General features: G+C 37.2%; 1 protein-coding gene across 14 annotated transcripts in view; it reads left to right on the plus strand.

Moving 5' to 3' along the window:
* The window catches only part of PAN3 (poly(A) specific ribonuclease subunit PAN3), a 122,159-nt gene that overhangs the window by 98,675 nt on the left and 4,479 nt on the right, over nt 1–19,005 (plus strand). For 13 of the 14 annotated variants that reach the window (XR_003682603.2, XR_003682602.2, XM_028497669.2 and 10 more), the window contains 6 exons: nt 2,123–2,288; nt 3,378–3,468; nt 8,177–8,316; nt 10,837–10,966; nt 11,710–11,774; nt 17,310–17,448. Coding sequence is in view for 12 of the 14 variants with exons in the window: in XM_028497669.2 (XP_028353470.1) it covers nt 2,123–2,288; nt 3,378–3,468; nt 8,177–8,316; nt 10,837–10,966; nt 11,710–11,774; nt 17,310–17,448 (731 nt within the window). In the remaining 2 variants the exon portion in view is untranslated. Of the gene's footprint in view, nt 1–2,122; nt 2,289–3,377; nt 3,469–8,176; nt 8,317–10,836; nt 10,967–11,709; nt 11,775–17,309; nt 17,449–19,005 lie in introns of those variants that run through there. The other variant, XM_028497671.2, reaches the window with a different exon arrangement.

Here is a 19,005-nt window from a genome sequence, read left to right on the forward strand (position 1 = left end):
GGCAGTCGGACTCCCAACCACTGTGCCACCAGGGAAGCCCTGCAGTGGTTTTTAATTTGTTAAAGATTTTCCTGAATATATCCTGAGAGGAAGTAAGGAGGGAGGAGACTTGAGTCCACATTCCAGTATCTTTTGGATCATGACTCCTTTAAGAACTGGCATTATGGATAAAAATTGTATTCTGTTTACTTGTAACTGTGCTTTCTGACAGTTGAAAGAAGAAAGCTGTGGTTACATGGCTGTTTCACATTAAAAATCTGGTCACATAGTGTGGTCATTTGTTTCCTTTTGCCATGTCATCTGTAGCACATACATAATTTTGTTGAAGGGGATGTGGTATAACTTTTCCTACAGATGAATATAGCTGTAGTTGTTCAAGTTTATTTTAGTAATAACACCTGTGAAGTGACTGTTGGCTTTAATTTACAGCTGGGTTTCTCAGCCTCAGCACTGCCGACATTTGGGGCTGGATAATTATTTGTGCGGGGCTGTTCTGGGCATCGCTGGGTGTTCAGCTGCATCCCTGCCATCTACCCACTAGATGCCAGGAGCAGCCCCTCCTCCAGTTGTGACACCAAAAAATATCTCTAGGTACCTCCAAATGTCCTTGAGGGGGCAACACGGACCCCTGTTGAGAACCACTGATTTATAGCACTCCTTTCCAGTTTTTTTTTTTTAATCTTAATTCTGGTTTTGGTGTTGTCTGACTATTTGATATATTATGTTTACATTTTCCTAGGAATCAGTTCTTTTTCTAGTATTTAAAAGTATTGTTTGAATGGTAGTAACTTCCCTAAATGTACCATATATACTTTAATTTACAACAGTTTATATAATACAAGGCAGTCCTCTGTTTTCCCAATATGAATATTAAAAAAAGAAGGAAAAAAGAGCCAGTGTTTGTATAAACTTATAGAGACATAAATGGAAGTATAATGCTTTCTTATACTATTTAATATGTTAATTTAAAACAAACTAAAAAATCGCATATTGTAATAAATATACTGATAAGAAAGTGGCAATAATAATAGTGTACCATATAGGGATTGTGATAAGAGGTTTAAAATGACATAATGTGGGTAAAGTAACTAGACAGAATCTGGCACACAGTGTGCACTAAATATTTGCTATAAATATGTAGCTATATATATTTGCTATAAATATTTTCCTTACTACCACATTTATTAAATAGTTTTATTTAAACTCTTCATGGTTGTCTTTGATGTCGTCTTGACATTTATCACTAGAGCTACTTTTTGAGTCATCTATCACTGTTTTCCAGATGGTATTATCTTTAGTTCTGTCTAAATTGAGGGATAGCAGTTTTTGAATTTTGTCTTTGCTCTTCCTTATTTGCTATTTATTATCTCCACAATTAACCATTTAACTGTGTTGCTTTTATAACTGATTCAGTAAAGGTTTGTTTACAACCATATGAACACTTGGATTTATAAAGTCATATTCCCTGAAATAATTACAAAACCTAGATTAAATTTATACGGCTTCTTTTCTGCTCATCAGCAGTGACCCAGAAAGTAGTATCAAGAAGCACTTAACAAGAGTTGATAGAACCGAAAGGATTACTTTTCATGGTAGACCAGATTATTTTTGTGTTTCTTCATTACACATCAGTGACAGTCAGTGTTTTACATTTATGTTTTTTGTGACTTGGATGTCATTTCGTCTGACGGACTTGGCTGTAATAGGGGAGACTCAGCAGTGTAAGGAGAATAAGAAAACCCTCAACATAAATGATGGTAGAGACTTCTGTTTCCCTCAGGCCACAGGTGTGTAGTTCCCGCACACCTGAACGGTAGTATAGGGAAGGGTTAGCCACACTTGAAGAAAAATTATCTCTGCAGTTCCTGTTTTTAATGTGAACTCATTTATTTGGCTCACAATTAAGTGTAAATTCTTACTTTAAATAATTTTTGTGCAGTAATTATAACGGTCACAGAAAAGAGAAGCTCAGTGAGAGCTCTGCCGCTGCTGACAGTATAAAGGTGTAAATATCATAAATAAGAAAATTTGGGTTTGTTTCTTAAATTCTTCTTGGTTTGCATGTTTTAGTCTTTTAGTTAATTATTTCAATGAAGATGCCATTTTTTATCTGCTTTTATAGGTCAACACGATGGACCATTGCCCAGACAGCATGCTGGATTATTGCCAGAATCTCTTATTTGGGCGTATATTGTCCAACTGAGTTCTGCATTGCGTACCATTCATACAGCAGGTTTGGCATGTCGAGTTATGGACCCAACAAAGATTCTGATAACTGGCAAAACAAGGTACTAGCATTTTGAGTTTGGGCTTCTTCATTGAGCATCTAACCTATGACAGCTTAGTAAACATAGCATGATGATTTGTTTTAATTCTACCTTTTCATATATTCCATCCAGAAGAACTGCCGTGACTTTGAGTTCATTTGTAAGTTTTTTAAAAATGTTGAATTCTTAATACGATGCCTGGTTATTAACCAAGATCCTGTGAGGGTTTGGGAGGTATGTATGGTTGAGGTTGGGGGGATATCAAACAGTATCAGTACAACTTTTCTGTGTACAACTGTGGTTCTCAAATTTTGTCATGAGTCCCAATATCCTGGAGGGCTTAGCGCAGGCTGTTGGGCTCCACCCCCAGTGTTCTCATTCAGGAAGTCTGGGGCGGGGCCTTAGGATTTGCATTTCTAACCAGTTCCTGGGTGACTGATGCTGTTGCTGCTGATTGGGTTTCATGCTTTGAGAAGCAGTGATAAAGGGTTAAGTAACAGAGGCCTTGACTTCACTAGGGTTTTATTTGGGTTGCTGAAATTTTGAGAGTTGTCTTGGGTAGCATAGCATAAAGAGCTCAGGGTCTAGTACCAGGTTACCTGGGTTCATATCCTGGCTCTGTTAGTTACTTAATTAATCTATGTGTTCAGCAGTCTGTGAGACAGGTACTATTATTATCTCCATTTTCCACATTTGTAAGGTTCCTGCCTCATAAGATTATTGAGAGGATCAAATGAATTACTACATGCAAAATGCTTTGAATGTGCCTAGTACGTGTTAAGAAGCTAACTAGTTCTCCTTTCATGAATAACTAATAAAGAAGCAGCTCGGTTTGGTGAAAAGACCACGGGCCTGGTAGTCAAAAGATGTGTTATAGTCCTGGCTTTCTCCGTTCCTGACTTTTATAAGCATAGGCCTATCACTTGATGTCTGTGATGTCATCTCTAAAATGGTGATTGATAGAGGTTATAGCGGGCGGGACAGGAGGTAAGACTGGGTAGGGTTCTGAGATCCCTCCTGATATCAGAAGAAATGTTCAGTTTCCAGGAGTATATAATTTTTTAGAAATCTCATTTTAATTATTTTCTTTATATTTTCTGGTCTTTAAAGGTTGCGAGTAAATTGTGTTGGAGTTTTTGATGTTTTAACATTTGATAACAGTCAGAATAATAATCCATTGGCATTAATGGCTCAATACCAGGTGAGTAAGAATGAACATGGATACTTAATAACTTAAGGCTTGATTTTTTTTTTTTAAAGATAAATTTTGTTTATTTTAAAGTTTTTCAGGGTTTTAAGTCTAGATTTCAGTTTATGCTGGGGGTGGTCTCTATGCAAACTTTGAACGTGTATTTTCTTAATCACTGTGCTGTGTTTAGTGTAGAGCCCTTATACGTTGGAGTATACAGAATTAATGACAGTGTCAGAGACTCCAGGCTGTTTGAATGAAAATGCATTTATTTGACAAGGAAATTTGTCCTCAGCATAGATTAAAACATTAATTAGTCAGCTGAATGAAATATATTAAATGACATTTTACTTTTTTTCCACTTTTTAGTGTGTTAAAATCACACCTATTATTTTTACTTTTAGAATAGTTGTCCCACTATCAATCCAAAATTTTTATTTTCAAAGGAAGATTTTTGTATTGCTGTAATGATTTTTTTCTCTTGCTTAACCAAAGCCTATCACTCACTTCTTGTACATTATTAGAATTTGGTTATAGTCTGGCTTCATCATAATATTGTGGACTTAGGTCCCATTTTGTTCCTAGCTATTTAGTTTTTATTTCTTGATTAACACAATGTGTAGGAGAGTAAGAACCTACCTCTGCAAGGAGCGTTAAGTGTAGTTGCTTTTGCTTTGATTACCCTGTGCAAGTAATGTAGCTAAAGTAAATATTTCGTATCATTCAGTTTGTATTCATATTTTTTGGAGGGTATGCAGTTGTCATTTTAAGACAATGTTAGTTTCTTTCATGTAAGAAATCTTTGTTGTTTCTGAACATTTATTAACTTACAGAGGTTTGATGTAAGGCAGAATCTCTTGTTTACATGGAGAAACAAGGAGGAGAATACCTTCCCTTCCCACCGTCCTTCTCATTTCATTCTCTTTTCTTTAAATCTTTGAAAGATTTTAGTTCACTTTATGAGACAAAATTTCAGAACAAAAGGGAAGGCCAGAAGGAGACGTGGAGTCCAGGTGGTTTTTAGTATTACAGTTGATTCATGCATAAACCTCTTCCTTGGCTACTGGACTGTGGACAGTGCAGTCCCCAGACTTAGAGCCACGCAGCGCATTCAGTCGTATGCAGCCTTTTCACAGCTTCTTCCCCTCTGCCGGTGCCCACCTACCCCCAGCAGCAACCAAGCTGTTCTGGTTGGTAGCGCCATCTAGTGGGCTCTCCATGGAAGAACCTGGCTACCCCCCAACCCCAGCCCCCAGCCCCCAGCCCTAGCAGCTTTCTTCTGCAGAAGGGAACTTGCTCCCTCTTTCTTATCGAGGTTGGTTGTTTCTTAGCTGTTTTCCTGCTTATCTTCTGTCTTACACTTAGTGCCTAACTAATTGGCTCTGAAAATTTTTCTTCATAATCTTTGTGCTCCTGAAAGTGACTGGTTCTTGACTGTTAAAATACGAGTGATCTTTATATCCAGGAAAATAATATTAAACTTTTAAAGAGAAATCAGACATTATTTAGAACCAGTGCCATCAACCTCTATTGCAAGTATTTGGAAACCCCATGTTTCCAGTTTTGTTTTTTACGTGCAGTCTCACAGTATCTCTTCATTCTTTTCTATTCTGAATAGTTCCTTTTTCTTTTTAATTACTCGTATAAGATAAGACTAGTTTGATTTTGTTTTTCTGTGAGTATCACATCAGTGTTGTTTTCCATTTTTTATTTGCAAGTGTCCGTTATTGGAGTTATATTATGGGTTGTGTAGTTAGTTACCTTGAAAAACAACTCTTCATAAGAAAAAATAATCCTAGAGTTTCAGAACAAATAACTTTAAAGTAAGGATTTGGGGCAACTGATTGGTAAGTTAGGAACTGCCTTCATTCATAAACTTAGGCTACTTTCAACCAGTTGTCACCCTCCCTTTATTTTTCAGTGGTAAAAGTTGTATCAGGTTTTCTTTTCTTTTCCTTTTTTTTTTTTTGGAGTGGGTATATATGTGTAGATTATCCATATAGCTTATCGTAAGGTAAAGGAGAGAATTAAAGGTAGTCCCGAACGGGGGATTGTGATTTTACAGAGAAGAGGGTGCATGAGAAAGGAGTGCATTGTTTCTTGTCATAGTCTGTTTCAGACACGTGAATAGAGACTGACTTTCAGTAAAATGGACATAAATAGAGCCATAGATAGAATCAGAGAAAAATCAAGAAGTCAAGAATCAGGAAGAAACTGAAAATGAGTTGGGGGGAAAACCTCCAGAATTCAACAAATGGGGGGCAAAGCCAGATGGAGGTAAGAAGCAAAATAACAAATGGAAAATTATTTAGCTGGGAAATAAGGAAGGGAGAGTTACTGAGTTTTTATGACGTTAAACCCTCTTAATTAAGCAGGACTTCATTAACCTCTTTTATTTAAAAAGATCAGTTCTAGGGCTTCCCTGGTGACGCGGTGGTTGAGAGTCCGCCTGCCGATGCAGGGGACGCGGGTTCGTGCCCCGGTCCGGGAAGATCCCACGTGCCGCGGAGCGGCTGGGCCCGTGAGCCATGGCCGCTGAGCCTGCGCGTCCGGAGCCTGTGCTCCGCAGCGGGAGAGGCCACAGCAGTGAGAGGCCCGCGTACCGCAAAAAAAAAAAAAAACCAAAAAGATCAGTTCTAATTTAGTCTGGATTATGTGACATGTATACTCTATTTCTAAAAGTGGGTATTCCCACCTTGAGTCAACTTCAGAAAGGTGGTGTTTAAACTCAGAATCAGATGGCCTTATTTTGTAAACCCATAACAGTCCTTCAGCTGTCTTGCACTTTGGTTTTCCTATCTCAAAATAGGGAATAACGGAATGTTCTAGGTGGGAGGTTTAGTTACAGCATCAATTCAGGGTGGAGCTAAACTGAAGATTTTACTGTTTAAGGGTTGGGAAGCTGTGTGTTGCTACATGCTGGTGAAATATTTAATAAACAATAACAAGCTTAACTTTGCTGATGACATTGGATTGAAACACTTGTAGAAATTTACAGTTAGCTTTTACGTGTACTGATTTCTCTCGATCAGCATTTTTAGGATTTCATTAATATAACTGTGAATGTTTTCCTTGATCTTGAGAATGACCGTGAGGAACCCTTCCTGAATTCAGTCACGGCAGAGCCATCCGGAGAACAGAAACGCCACAGTATTCGCGCCCCTCCCCTTGTCACCTTCCCCCCCGCCAGCCTGGGCCCCTCACTCTGCCACTAATGAAGTTTCAGAGTTTCTCTGGCATGAATCCTCGGCATCTCTTTTCCTGATAGATTCAAAGTTGTTTGTCTCATCAGTTTTTCCGCTGATTATAGGTTCTTAGGCTCAGAGTGTCAGATTCATACGTGCTAGATTTGGATAAATTTTAAAATTTGAACTTTTTAATGTTATCTTAATAATGGAGTTTGTTTTCCTTTTATTCTTTACTATTTGGGTAGAATGTTGTTAAGGATAGCTGCATAGTCCTAAAGTTTCATTAGTGATTGCCTTGAAATACTCACCTGATTTTGCAAATGTGCCATTTATAAACTTCCATGAAACCAGTGGTCCTCAACCCTGGCTGCATATCTGACTCTCTTATGAAGGTTTGAAAAATACCAATACGTAGATCTTGCCCCAGACTAATAACACCAGAAGAGGATGAAGGGATAGCCACTGGGTGATTTTCTTGTTTGTTTTTTGAGCTTCTCAGGTGAATTTTAATGTAAAAATAGGTTTGAAAACTCCTATACTAAACCAATATTCCATAAATAAACATGTGTCCAATAATTCAGATGAGATCTCAGATTGTGAAGATTTATGTAAGTTTTCTGTAAAAATGACTTCAGATGATTTCATTGAACTCTGAACTACTCCATTGTCTCCTAGGCATGTGATCATTAATAGTTCATCTGCCAAGCAGGGCCACCTGGGGTGACCGTTCTGTTTTCCTGGCGTTTTAATAGGTGGTAGAGAGCTTACCTCAATTCAGCCAGCTGTCTTAAAAATTCTTTTTGAAGGAAAGCCTCAGAGTGGGAAATCTTTAAAAAAACAAACAAAAAAAGGGTAGGAAATCAGGTGGTTACAGAGCTCAAAGATCTTTTATAGCATAAAAACGGTCTATTTGGAAACAAGGGCAGATGGAATGTCATGGGGGTTTGCAACATTGTTAGTGTCTAGGGAACGTACTCTGAAATCAGGTAATGCTGCTGCTGTGTTTGGAATAAGGGAATTACTTTTCTTCAAATGAACTCTCACTGGGTTTTGTGCATCATGGAAAATGAGAAAAGTGCCTATCGTGAATTGTAATGATCACTGTAAAGCAACTAACTATATGGTAACCAACCTCAGATTTCTTGTAATAGGAAGGATATCAGCTCTATTTAAATATGAAAATTCAGAGAAAAAATTTAAAGCAGCAGTTCTGTAGTTGGCATGTGAATTGCTTCAGGTAATGTTTCTTAAAGCATCCCCCTAGAACTACCTTCATTAGAATTACCTGGGTGCTTTAAAAATGTTGGGCCTGTTCCCATACCTCCTGAATGAGAATCTGGGGTGGAGCGGCTCAGAAATGGTCTTGTTAATAAGCTCCCAGGTGACTGATAAGCGCCAATACCCAGGAACCTTGTGCTGAGTTCTTCAGCTTCTTTGTAAAGATGCTTTTTCCATGCAGGCAGTAGTGTCAGTGTATTAAATTTGTACCTATAAAAGAAAAATTAAAAGTTATATTTATTCTTTCATGTCAGCAAGCAGATCTGATATCATTAGGAAAAGTTGTGTTGGCTTTGGCTTGCAACTCTTTGGCAGGAATTCAGCGAGAGAACTTACAGAAAGCCGCGGAACTGGCGACAATCAGCTACTCCTCTGACCTGAAGAATCTGATTTTGTAAGTGTTAATGTAATGATCATATGAGACAAGGCGGACTTTTCATGAGGGCCTTTTAACAGTGATTCTATTTATTTTAGTTTCCACTATTTAAAACCAGGCAAAACATAACTAAACAACTTCCAATTTCTTTGTTTTTATTGCTAAGTATGTATTTCTTGGAGTAAATTCATAAATCAGCATGTTTAAATTAGTAATTGATGTTTTAAACATATGGCGAAAGGCTAGACCCTCTAAAGCTACATTGGTATCTATGAGCTACATATGACCTTTTAAGTTTAAATGAATTAAAATTAAATAAAAGTAAAAATTCAGTTCCTCAGTTGCACCAGCCACATTTCGAGAGCTCAGAAGCCGCGTGTCGCTTCTGGCTAATACACTGGACAGCGTGGACATAGAACAATTGCAGCATCTCAGAAAGTCCTATTAGACAGTGCTGCTCTCCAGAGAGATCAGTATCTTTGTAAAAGCTGTCATAAATAACCTCACCTGCAGCCCGGTCATGTGCTGTGTGGCCCAAACAGCTGTTCCAGAAAGCACATGTGTAAGGGTCCCTATGCTTCTTTCTCCTCCTGTGTCTTCATACTCCAGGGAATCCTCGAGCGTAGGTCTGAAATGATTTTGGCTTAAGAGAAGCCCACTGTGGACGCAGTCACAACAGTCTGAGACGTGTCTAACATCGGGGATGGACAACCCTAACCCTTATTATAAGTCATTGAAGAGAACAGGTGCTAGGAAGTCTCTTTTGACATTTTTTTCTATGATGTTCTAGAAGCAGTTAGAGCTTATTGATCCTTTTCAGTCTCTTTTAGCTTCCAGCTGTTCCTTCTGATCTTTCTGTGTAACCCTGGATGATCCAGTTTCTTTTTGGACTAGCCCTGTGGTATGGAATTGAGGGATGGAGGACGGGGCTGCCCACCTGTGCTCTGTTACACTGGCATAAGCGTCCTGCTGGTGACAGAGCACTGGAAGCCAGTGGTTACCTGGTTCCTTTTAATAATCAAATAAGTTGATTTCTCTTTTAAATAAAAATATTTGTTTCATATATTATCACAGCAGTGATTTCTAGCTGTAGCTTATAATACCTAGGATGTCTTAAGTAATCTCAAGTTATAATTTTCCTTTTTTAAAAAAGTGAGAGTAAAGGATATAAATATAATAAATTGGCCATAAGTTAATAGTTATTGAAACTGGGTAATGGGTACATGAGGATTCATCATATAATTCTCTTTCCTTCTACAAATGTTACGAAATGTTCCTTAATAAAAAATGAATAAACGAAAAGGTCATACTTTCATACTAACCAATAACTAAAATATACAGAGTAGTAAAGTATGTATCTCATGCACTTTTGAACTGATTGATATGAATTAATTCACCTAATTCTCCCAATAACCCTATAAATTAGGTACCATTATTAGCTCCATTTTAGAGATGTCAACACTGAGGCTTGAAGACGTAAAGTAACTTGCCAAAAGTCACATAGCTTATACATAGTTAGTATACATACACTATACATAGTTAGATACAAATACGTCAGTAATTACAGATGAATAGCTAAGACATAGATTATCCACATGAGTTTATAACTGTTCCTTTATTCAACAAAAGAATGCCTACTGTATATATGTCAGATGCTGAAGACACTTCTGAATAAGATGAACAAAATTCCCCATCTTCTGGAGCTTCCACCCATTATAATGGGGAAGACTTAATAAACATATAAACAAGTAAGATGTTTGCAGATAGTGATAAATCCTATGGAGAAAAGAAGGTCAAATTATAAGCAGAGAGTGAAAGATTAGGAGGCTGCTTTGATGAGAATGGTTAGGACATGGCTTACCTTTCAGAATAAATAATAATAGATGATTGATAATCATTGTACTCTGACAGGTGGCCTTTTGAAACGTGTAATATTTTTCTGCCTTAGTTATAATGATAGAAGAAATTGATTTGGTCTTTCCTGATGTGTGTTAGGGCATGAAGATTTCTCAGAAATAAATATACCATGACAGGTGGTAAATGGAGTCACAGAGCAGGAGACAGCTTCCTAAAAAGCTGAGGCTTGTTTGACTTATCACAATGGAAGACCTAGTTTTAGTTTCAAAAACTATTTTTGAGGAGCAATGGAAAAATTTCCCCACCCACAAGCACCCCTATTTCACCCCTCCAAAAAAATGTGCAACAATCTTTTCATCTCCCACTGTTGTAAAGAAGGGTTTGAGAATGGAAATATGGTAAGTCTTAACTCTTCCCAGCTTTCCTTTCTCATTTTCATAATAGTAAAACATTTAGAGAAAGAGACATTTTTACAGTTTTTCCCATTGGCTCTTAAAGTTTTCCAGAGAAAAGGAGTGTAATTACTAAGCTTTAAAAATGAGCTCGACTTGCGTGAAAACATTATTTTCGAAGTTGTGCACACTAACATGCTGGCGGCGGCAGCGCCCGTGTGCTTGGGGGTTGTGTTGTTCTGTGAATTGCGTGGTTGGCATTCAAGTGACCCTTCTCTATTTTGGTTAGATATTTGTTGACTGACCAAAACAGGATGCGAAGTGTAAATGACATCATGCCCATGATTGGCGCTCGATTTTATACTCAGTTGGATGCTGCTCAAATGAGAAATGATGTCATAGAGGAAGACCTTGCAAAGGTAAAGTGTGTAGTTAAAGGAGTGTGTACACACCTGCATCTGTGTGTATCAATAGATATAAAACAGAGTGATTACTGTGCTGAATATAGTACACAGCTGGCTAAGATTGTTTGCAGATATTTTTGTCCAAACTTGGTGTTTCCTATTTTGATTTCTGAGGTCCTCTGGGCGTTTGTTTTGTTCTTTTTTGTTTGCGGCTTTGCTACCGTCATGAGACACAATCTTGATTTTTTTTTTTTTTAATGTGAATTACTTTAATAATTCTTAAAAATGGACAGCTGTAGGGGGCAAGGAATAAATCACAAGCTTGTGATTACCATACACACACTACTATATATATATAAGATAGATAACCAACAGGGACCTACTGTATAGCACAGGGAACTCTACTCCATATTCTGTGATAACCTATATGAGAAAAGAATCTGAAAAAGAATGAGTATATGTGTGTGTATAACTGAATCACTTTGCTGTGCACCTGAAACTATCACAACATTGTAAATCAATTATAATCCAATAAAATTTTAAAAAAAGAAAAAAATGGACAGCTGCATAATCTTCTCGAGTATGACTGTTGAATGAAATGGACATGTTGTATTCAAAAGTATAACCAGAAGGTGGGGATATTAAAATTTATTGTTTAAAGGTAATATTGGTACAGGATACCAGTTTTGTAAACTTTTGCTTTTATATTCAGTTAGCTGGAACATTAATATTCTCTCTCTTTTTAAAATGTTTTATAGGAGGTTCAAAATGGAAGACTGTTTAGGCTTCTAGCAAAATTGGGAACAATCAATGAGAGGCCGGAGTAAGGATTTACAGTATTTTACAATGTGTTTTCAATCAAGGGCGCTATTTTGCGTAACAAGAATGAGTATACCTTATTCTTACTGGTTTTATTTGGAAAAAGAAAAATTCTCATGTAAAGTGACCTTAAGCCTATTGTTAGCCATTAGGGTGTGGTTTTTTAACCACAGCATATGTTGTGGTTGTCCTTAGGGATTTCACACACACACACACACACACGTGAACAGAAAATACACCGTGTTAGAAATCTCTGTTGTGGTTTGCGTACGAGGGTGTATTTTCTGCCTGTCAGTACTGCCTCTTCCCTGTCTCCTTTCTGAAGCCTGTTCAGTTCAGGTTACCTTGGTCAGAGTAGATACTTCAGATGTTTCTAGCTGTTCTGCTGCTGAAGGGCATTATTTATGGCTGTCGTATCAGTGACATTGGAAAGGCATCACCATCTTACATTATTTGTTGTTTAGTTCTGCCTTGTTTGTAAGTTAACCATATGTTCAAGAAAGAAGCAAGTTTGATGTTTGTGCGTTCTACCTGTCAAAGACGGGTAGAACAGTAGTGCAGCTGTTGTGACTGTAGTATAAGTTGCATTTCAGGATTGTTACCTCTGTTAATAGAGATAGGTGACACATAAATATCATTGCTTGGGAGAATGTTTTGACCACAAAATTTAAGTTCACTTAGCTTTCTTCAAAGTGAGAAGATTCAGTTAGCATTTTCCCTGATGATTTTTCTAAATGAAGAGAACATGACTATATGTTGAACCATTTAAAAAAGACTTTTAGCTGCTTCTTTCTGGCATTTATCTCTTTTATTTTAAAAAGTATATGCTTAGAGTGCTGTTCCTTGATTTTTCCTTCAGTGTTTAAATTTTTCTTCAATTTGTAACTCAGCTAATGACTTTGTCCTGTGGAAGATGAGGCGCGCTCTCTCATACCCCCTTCCCTTAACTAAGTACACAAACATTGTACTGCTTAACCCATGAATTTTGAGATAAATCTTTATTCAGTGTTGGCATTGTTAAAACAAGGTAAATATTGTTCGTAGCTGCCTCACATAGTAAATCATGACTGTATTTCCTTTCTTTTGTATTTTGTTTTTAGATCTTTGTTTTCCTGATGTTAATTTTTGTCTTATATAGAAAACTAAACAAGTGAAAAAATATTTACCACCAGTTCATTCCAGACTCTCTGCCAGAGTTGTAAAATACCTTTCCATATGGTCAAAAATAGGTAACCTATCAGTTCCCTTTCTTTCCTCCCCCTTAGAGAAATTGCACCTGGAGCCTCTGCCCTTTGTTTCTCTCTGGGCCCCTTGCGCTTCAAGCCTGCTCACACTCTCACTTTAGAACCTGAACTTCCCTGTGCTGTTCTCATTGTCTCTCCCTTTGTGTTGCTTGCCCTGTTTCTTGCTTTTTTCCTTGGTTTATTCTTTTGATTTAACGAAGCACAGCCTTCAGTAGCTTCCTGAGAAAGGTGAGTTTTTTGAGTCTTTGAAAGTCTGAAAATATCTTTATTCTACTTTCATACTTTATTGATAGTATGATTGGGCGTATAATTCCAGATTGTCCTCAGAAAATTCTATTTATTAATTAAATCTTTTGAATAGATTTTATATGAACCAGTTTCTTAAAAAGTAGAAAAGGGTTTGCAGTGAAAAATAAAAAATCTCTCTTTCATACCTGACACCCCCAGTCTCCCCAGTTCCTCCCACTAGTCTTTTATTAGTCTCTTGCACATATTTCCCAAGTTACAGCTGTGTATTCTTATCACCCCTCTCCCCCCACTTCTAAATATCTACAAATTGTAAACCATGTTCAATGTTCTGTTTGTTGCTTTTTTCTCATAACAATATATTTTGGAAATCTTTCTCTTTAGATGTGTTTAGTGTATGCTCGACACTATTCTCAATAGTTAACAAATATGACCTCAGTTAATCCTAACAGCCCTGTGGTGCTGGGTACTGTTAGTATTCCCTTTTAACAGAGAAGTTGAGGCATAGAGAGGTTGAAAACCTTGTTCAAGGTCACATATGAGTCAGGATTCAAATCCAGACAGAATGGTGGTTCCAGAGTCCATGCTCTTAACCGCTGTGCTGTGCTTCCTCATAATTTATGGCCATGTAATAGTCCGTCCTGTAGATACACTGTAATTTACTTCTCCAGTTCCTTATTGATGGGCATTTGAGTTGTTTTCAGCCTTTTGCTGGTATAAGCAATTCTGCAGGGACTGACTTTACGCACACTTAATTTAGTGTGTGCACAAATAGGGGTTCGACTGTGATCGTTAGGTCAGCACCCGTTGTAATTTGTGACTGTAATGATGGCTCTTAGACGGGTTTACCAGGCACAGTGCATGAGAGTCTTTCACCAACAACACTTCTTTCGAAATTTCGATTTTTGACAACCTGATAGATGAGAAATTGAATCTCAGTGCAGATGTTTTTGGTATTTACTCATAATGAGCATGTTGCCTATCTTTTTGATTCATTTATATTTCCTTTTCTGTCTCTCCAGATCCTTTGCCCGTTTTTATTTTCAGTTGGATTGTCTATCTGTCTTCTTGATGTACAGGAGGAGCCAGAGAGATTTACCCTTTGTGATCATTTTCTTTGAAGTTTGTCATTTTTCTTTTGGCTCTGCTTAATTTTTTTCACATGTAGACATTTTTATGGTAGTCTAATTGATCAAGCTTCTTTTGTACTTTTGGATTTTGAGTCATAGTAAGGAAGTTAGAAGGCATTTCTACTCTTAAGATTGTGAAGGGATAATCTTGTAGTTCCTTCTAGAATACTTAAGGTTTCAATTTTTTCCTGTTAAAGTTTTTTATATATTCGGAATTTATATAGGATGTGAGGTACGAACCCAACTCCCCCCACCACCACCCCACCTCCAGACGACTACCTAGTGGTCCAGAAGCTGTTTATGGACTAGTCTAGCTTTTTCCACTGGTTTATTAAGGCAGCACCTCTTTCACACTATCATGATGATTGACATTTTAAAATCTAGTAGTGTTATAGCTCTTTCTTATCTCCATTTTATTGTTTTTTGTTGTTTTCCTAAAACTTAAATTTTCTGTGTAAATTCTAGAATTAGCTTGTTTAGTTAAAAAAAATTTTAAAAACCTGATGGTATTTTTATTAAGTTTATTAGTAAACTTAAGGAGCATTTGTGTTTTTAGATGTGGAGTTATCTTAACCAAGATAATGACATGTCGTTGTATTGCTGATGTCTGCTTTAGTGTTCTTCAGTGTTTACATTGTTCTTCATGTAGTTATAGCACACTAAGTTTGTTCTTAGGTATTTTTTCTTGTTGCTGTTATAAATGGGAATTTCCCCCCCCCCCCATTCTGTCTTCTTAGACTCCTTGTTATCGTTGTATGTGAAAATGATTGATTTCTATAAATTTTGAACCTTGGTACATTAGTGTTTGGATAGTTTTTCAGTAATTTCTTTTGGGTTTCCCAGGCATATAGTTGTGTCTTCACATAATGATAGTATATTTCCTCCCTTCTAATTTCTGTACTTTTGATTTCTCTTGAGTGATTGTGTTAGCTGGTACCTCTAGTACATAGTTAAGTAATAGTAATGATAGTTTTCTTTCAGAATTTGAAGCGTCGCTCCATTGTCTTTTAACTTCCAGACAAAATTAAAAAGCCATTTATCAAAGCCATTTTCTTTCCAAATCCCTCTCCACTTCCCATGCTGTTAGGAATCACTGATGTGCAGAAATTCACAGTGATGTGCCGTGGTGTGTGTGGGGGTTTTTGATTTCATTCTGGTGAATCAACAGGTGGGCATTTTAATCTTGGGAATTTATGTCTTTTAGTTCTCGGAAGTTGTCGTGTTGTTTCTTTGAAAACTTTTCTTCTCTCTTTCTGGAACTCCCATTGCTTAGCTGTTAGGCCTTTGCAATTGATTTTCTAATATTCTCTTCTATTTTCTATATTGTATCTTTTTGTTTTACTTTCTAGGCAATAACCTCAACTTAATTTTGTCTAAAATTAAAGGGTTTTTTCCTAATCCTTTGAATTTCTGCTATCATATTTTAAATTTTCAACAACTTTCTGCTTTCTAAATGTTTCTGTCTTATAGCATTTAATTCCTTTTCTCTGAGACTGTCAATTATAGATTTTTAGTGAGTGGGTTGGGTTTTTTTTTAAATTTATTTAACTTTTATTCTGTTCCCTGCAATATCTCATAGGAAACAACAGTTTGCTTTGTTTTGTTTTTTTCTGCAAAGGATTTCTGATCCTTGGCTGTTCATTCATATTAAAAGTGACATCCTTAGAAGCTAGTGGGAAGCTCCTTGTAGAGGCAGGGATTATATAATAGAATGTGTGATAAAGCAGCGTGATGTTGTTACATATGGTTTTTGTTTGTTGTTGGTAGACTTCCAAATGTCAGTATTTCCCTTGAGTAGGTCAGCTTCTCCAGAAAAGAATCTTCCACCTTCCATTTGTAGTATGAACCCAGATACATGACGGTGGTGGGCTTCCCCCTCCTTGTTCTCAGAATGCAGATCTCATTTTTAAATGTGATCTAAGGCTGCATGCTGTGACCGCTCCCTTTTTATCCTTGCTTCAGATGTGCTTTTTTTCCTTTTAATGTCCTCCTCACCTCTAGTGCTGTCTTTGCCTGTCTTTTCTCTTACCCCTCCTTGTCCTTAACTCTGCACCCCTCCAGTTCTGCTCTCTCTCTTCTCTTCTCTCCCCCAACCCCATCCAGCTACAGTGACCTTTCTTCTTAAGCTTCTTAGGTGCTCCTTGCTCTGTCCTTTGCAAACCCTGATACCTCTGACTAAGGGGCACTCTTCCTTTGGGAAGACCATCCACTCCTTCCCTAGAAAGCCTTCCTTGCTTTCCCAGGTGAATTCATGTTTCTGTTCTATACCATATCCCTTCTTCTTAATAGCATTCTCTAAATAAGCCATTACTATTTGAATGTCCGTTTCCCCCACTAGCCTGTAAGTTCCATGGGTCACTGAAAACTTAACAGGGATCATCTGGTCAGTTTTCCAGTTCTTAGCAGCTCACTTTCACATCATCACATGATGGTAGGAAACCAGAATCTGCCCCCTTTTTGCTTCGTAAACATTTCCCTGTTTTATGCTCCCGGTAAAGCAGAACACCTGTCTGACCATCTCTCTCTACCCTATGACCTAAGGGTGGAGGAGGAAAAGGATAATCTCTTTCAACCTATTTCTAAAGATACCTGAAGACATTTGCTTTCTTCCCCATTTTATCTAATGGTAGGGCCCTAAATAAGGAAGTGATTATAAAATAGGAGTGTGTAAGGGGGGTGATTGCCTTGAGAAGTGGGAAGTGGTATTCATATACTTTCATGTTCAGCGAGGTCAGTTTTAAAAAATCTATGGGCAATCTGGACATAAAATTTGATTAAAAAAAAAACTACACACAAACCCTACTTTCTGATTTATTGTAGAAAACAATAAAATTAAACTAGTTTTGAGTCTGAAGTATAAACATATAGCCCTGTGGTATACAGCATGAGTTATTGAGGTGAAATATTACCTTCCCCCAGGTTTCAGAAGGATCCTACCTGGTCGGAGACTGGAGACCGTTATCTGTTGAAACTCTTTAGGGATCATCTTTTTCATCAGGTGACAGAAGCAGGCGCTCCTTGGATTGACCTCAGTCATATCATTTCGTGTCTTAACAAGGTAATTTGTATCTGGACTTTTAAGATCACAATGCTGTTATCTACAATTTATAGAGCTGCATCTTCTACAAATACTAAGAGACTGAAGAAATTAAGATGTAGTCTGCTATAGTATACAAGACATTTTATTGATAATTATTAGGTGTACCTACTTAATAACAATTTGTAGAATAGGAGGATTTTTTTTTTAACGCCTACATGAATAATTTCAGAATTCTTCATTGTGGATCTTTCTGTTGTGATAAAATGTCACGAAAGGACTGCCTCCCACACCCCCGCCCCACTCTCTTTTATTTACCAAGTGTAGTTTGTTATAACAAACAAAGCAGTATTTTGTGTTTAAATATTTTTTAAAAGTTGAATTCCTTTCTTCTCAGTCATTGTGAGTCCTGCACGTCCTTCATTCATTTGCGCTCAGCTGTGGGTGTTAATCAAGTGTTAATAATAGTGAAAATGCAGTACTGGGCTTATCACTAGACCCAGCTGTGATAAATGGGGAATTAGAAGTGATTAGATGAAGTAAGTAGGTAGAGATGCATCATAATTTTGAGAGGTGAGCTTTGTGTTTTTGAAAGGGCCTGGAGAGATGCGATTTATGGAGGAAGGGAGGAGTGCATTTTCCTTATGAATTACTTGGAATTACGGAGAGAATGGGTCTCCAGAAGTATATCCTAGCCTTTGTGTATAGGTTTATATCTAAATCAGGGGTTGGCAAACTGGCCTGTGAGCCAAATCCTTTTGCCTGTTTTTGTACAGCCTACAAGCTAAGAATAGTTTTTACATTTTTAAAGGATTGTAAAAACAAAAACAACTAAGAAGAATATGAGACAGAGGCTTATGTTGATATATGGCCCTGAAATTTAAAACACTGTCTGGCCCTTGATAGAAAACACTTGCTGACCCCTGGTGTAAACTGTCCCTAAATTACAGGGACTAGAGGAGGAAATACCTATGGTGGCACATGATTTAGAGCTGTTGGCATACAGTGTGCTAACCCTTCCGGTAAAACACGGTGGTGTTTTATTTTTAAGCACTACTTTGCCGTGTTTGAATTTCCTTAAAACTCTTTAGAGAGTATTGTCAATAACCTACATTAAGACAGAACAAGACTGTATGTTATCATTGAGCTAACCTGGTACAATTTGTATATTCATTTGCCCTTTTCCCTTAAGGGGAAAACATTTTTCATAAGAGCAACGAGTGGAGAATAATTCTACCAGATTTTAGACAACAGTATCCATAGTATCAAAGCACCAGTAATTAAAAATATGTAGAACTAGAATAAACACTGACAGGTGGATCCTGTGGAAATAAGCCATGGACAGACATCGTAAATGAAGATTATTTAATGAATATTAGGATAACTGAAAATTTTAAGAAAATTCTGTTTCATTTCATAAAATAGGAGTAAATAAAATTTATCCCAAATCTGAATATGTGACAATTTCTAAAGCTTGGAAGGCGTGTAATAAATTAAAAGGGATGGATGGCTATGTTGATGATAAAAAAAATTAAATTTTTACATCGATTATTTTGGTGGAAATGATAGAAATTAGAT

Source organism: Physeter macrocephalus, chromosome 13, assembly GCF_002837175.3.
Source record: "Physeter macrocephalus isolate SW-GA chromosome 13, ASM283717v5, whole genome shotgun sequence".
NCBI classification, from domain to species: domain Eukaryota; kingdom Metazoa; phylum Chordata; class Mammalia; order Artiodactyla; family Physeteridae; genus Physeter; species Physeter macrocephalus.